The sequence below is a fragment of the Lottia gigantea genome (assembly GCF_000327385.1).
Source record: "Lottia gigantea unplaced genomic scaffold LOTGIsca_200, whole genome shotgun sequence".
Taxonomy (NCBI): Eukaryota; Metazoa; Mollusca; class Gastropoda; family Lottiidae; genus Lottia; species Lottia gigantea.
Window position 1 is genome coordinate 246,644 of NW_008708402.1, and position 3,345 is coordinate 249,988.

Genomic DNA, 3,345 nt, shown 5'->3' on the forward strand with positions numbered 1-3,345 from the left:
CTTCTACCACTAGCCACAGCCAAAGCCAATATCACTAGCTATCTTGTCTGCACTGAGTAGACAACATTTTTAAATTCAAATTGTGAAATAGGACAAAAGATCAAATATGCACTTCACGCATAGAATAACATACATAATATCTCCCAAGGGCCCAAGTCAAAAAACTTAATAATAATGCAATTAACTATTGAAAACTGCTTAATATTATGATTAAGCATTTTTCAATAATAACAAGTTTTATGAATTTTCCAATTTTCTAGATTTTACAGGAATTCTTTTGTAACTTTATGACACCAGGTAAGCTAACTGATGAATATATACTCATATTGACCATTCTTGAGAAATATTTTTATCTTCATTCTAAGACGTAGTATCACTTTAAGGAGAAATGTTTGACTCTGTATTTTGTCATTTTGTCAATTGTTGGACTACATCTTCACTAAGCTTATTTCAAGCTATTTATTAAGTTACTGAACACTCTTATACAGGCAACTGATTCTGGTCGAAGGAATGAAATTTAATTATTACAACAAATACCTTCAACCTGTAATATGATATATAGGCTAAGTCTGGTACTTTTTATATAGATTTTTAGTACACTAAGACATTGATCAGTAGACTAATTTACTGCAATATGTATTTGTAGGTCAACACTTGCACTTAGCAGAGCATTACAAGTCAAATTTATACATTGATAGTAGACTAGATATTGATACTATTAATTCTTGCATGGCTAAAACCTTTCATAGTCAGATTGTAATGAAATTTCATTTTTTAGGTAGAGAAATTTTAAATACCAGTTTCTAATTCTGCATTGAAACTTTGATTTTATCTTTCAATCCTGTCATTGATTTTAAATGACTTTATTGTAATTCTCTGGATGTGTTTGAAGTATGAAGACTAGTTTGAATATTTGTTGAATATAAATAAGTTTCACACGACGTAATACTTGAAAATGAGTGTTGAAACAACACCACACAAAGAGAAACCTCATGTTACTCTATTGAGAAAAGGATCAAACAGTAGAATGGCATTGAAAGAAAAAATTGTACAGATCTATGAAGCATTCTTTCAGGTAATTATTCATTGCTAAAAAAAAAAGACAAAAAATCTACTAGAAAGACCTTATGATTGAACCACTTCAGTTTGTCATGTGAATTTGGTGTCCACAAAAACTTGATTGTATTGATTGCTATTTATGACGTTCAGAATGTTGAATTTTAAAACTGCTCTAAAAAATCTATCTATTGGTTTTCATGTGCACACTAACGAATGAAATTCAAAAAATAAAAGATAAGATGTAGGCCTACCTAAGGACTTAATTATCCTCATCTACTTATAGTCCTCATGAATAAATACTTCTTGCAACAAGACCCATTGATGTGTTTATGTTGAATAGAACATATTAAAACTGTATATTTCAGGGTGAGGACCCTTCAAGAGGTAATGCTAATTTTTGGGATGAAATGTTTCTACTAAAAGTAAGTTGTTTATGTATGGCATGATTTATTTATCAGAAATTGTATCATCTATAATTGTGATGAATGGCATTTCATAGCCATATTAAGATATTGGCTGTTTTCATTTTAAGAAAGGAAGTGTTTGAAATATCTGTTATATCTTGGATGTGTCTACCCAACATAATACCCGCATAAAGTTTTAGTTCTCATGATACAAGAAAAAAATTTTACAGGCTTGTAACGCTAATCAATAAAAACAGTAGGCAGTGATATTTGTCCTGCTAGATTTCATTTTATTGTATAAAGAATGGCATTTTCTGAGTACATTAGTCCAGTAACGAGTGAAAAAGTAGTGAATCAAATCTATGCTCAAATTACTACAAATGGTGCCAAAATGTAATACTCTTATAATGTACTAATTGTTTAATTTGTAGGTAAACACAGGTTTTATAGAGAATGAGATAGATAAGTTGAGTGGAGAAGGTCTAGTCAATTTAAAGGTAATAATTGATTTTTCAAAATATTTTCCATTTAGATTTAATTCCTGATGGAATAAAGAATCTCAAATTTATAATTTAATTCTGTGTGCTAAGTCAGCCATTTACTATTTGACTTGAGCTCATTTAAGGCTGCCAAAATGTTTCGCATACACATTACTCTCCAGGAAAGCCAGTTTTGGAAATGTCGATACAGTACACGTCTGAATAGAAATTTTGTAGTTATTTTACAATTATAATTTGTATGGAATATAGAATGTTTTCATTTTTTTTTTGAAGGAAAATTTTAATCTGTTATTCTATAAAGCTGTTGAAAATTTGAGATATGATAATCATATAAGAACTGTTAATGCCCTGCAGGTAAATATATATTTCTATGTAAGTTCATGTAGACAGCAAAACTGTTGCTTCAATTTTAGACAAGTCCATACCATTCTTCCTTAGTCTAAATCTGTTGAAGAATGCTTTTTAAAAAGTTAAATCAAAATGAATGAAATTCAAGAAACAAGAACAGGAGTTTTACTCTCTATTTACATCATGCAAAAACCAAACTTGAATTTATACAATTCATGAAAATTAATTTATTATGGTTAGGAAGGGTTAATACTTGTTTTATGAAGCTAGTTTTCACTCTCCTTTATAGTTTCTTTTAAAGATATATTGATTTTCTACTTCAGACATTATGTGCCTTAATAAGAGGTATATTTAAAAAGAGTTGTGGTAGCTATGGATTTGATACCATAAACCTGTTGGTTGGATTTGACGCAGCAGATTCTGTTATGCAGGTAATGAGTTTTTTCGTGCATGTAATGAGGTATAGTCATCCAAATATCTGTTTTTTACCCGAACTCTATTTCATCATGTGTATCACTTCTCACAATGAAAATATGCATTTTGAAATTGAACTGTCAGACTGTTATTTATAACCTTGTTAAATATGAGTGTTTCACAAAGAAGTAATTGTACTAAATATCTATCTGTCTGTCTTTAAGAATTAAATAACTATTAAATATTTGTGTTAAAAAATTGATTATTTGTGTTTCAGAATTAAATAACTGTAAAAATATCTGAATTAAATAACTCCTAAATATCTGTGTTAAAGAATTGATAATTTGTGTTTCAGAATTAAATAACTGTAATAAATATCTGAATTAAATAACTCCTAAATATCTGTGTTAAAGAATTGATAATTTGTGTTTCAGAATTAAATAACTGTAATAAATATCTGAATTAAATAACTCCTAAATATCTGTGTTAAAGAATTGATTATTTGTGTTTCAGAATTAAATAACTGTAATAAATATCTGAATTAAATAACTCCTAAATATCTGTGTTAAAGAATTGATAATTTGTGTTTCAGAATTAAATAACTGTAATAAATATCTGAA

General features: G+C 28.3%; 1 protein-coding gene across 1 annotated transcript in view; it reads left to right on the forward strand.

Moving 5' to 3' along the window:
* The window catches only part of LOTGIDRAFT_239162 (hypothetical protein), a gene marked incomplete at its 3' end in the record, with an annotated part of 4,263 nt that extends 1,255 nt beyond the window's left edge, over window positions 1-3,008 (forward strand). Inside the window, exons 2-7 of the mRNA XM_009053854.1 lie at window positions 893-1,075; window positions 1,425-1,481; window positions 1,895-1,960; window positions 2,237-2,317; window positions 2,635-2,742; window positions 3,003-3,008. Of these exons, the coding sequence (XP_009052102.1) occupies window positions 956-1,075; window positions 1,425-1,481; window positions 1,895-1,960; window positions 2,237-2,317; window positions 2,635-2,742; window positions 3,003-3,008 (438 nt within the window). The 5' untranslated portion in view covers window positions 893-955. The remainder of the gene's footprint in view (window positions 1-892; window positions 1,076-1,424; window positions 1,482-1,894; window positions 1,961-2,236; window positions 2,318-2,634; window positions 2,743-3,002) is intronic.
* Between the last annotated feature and the right edge of the window lie 337 nt (window positions 3,009-3,345).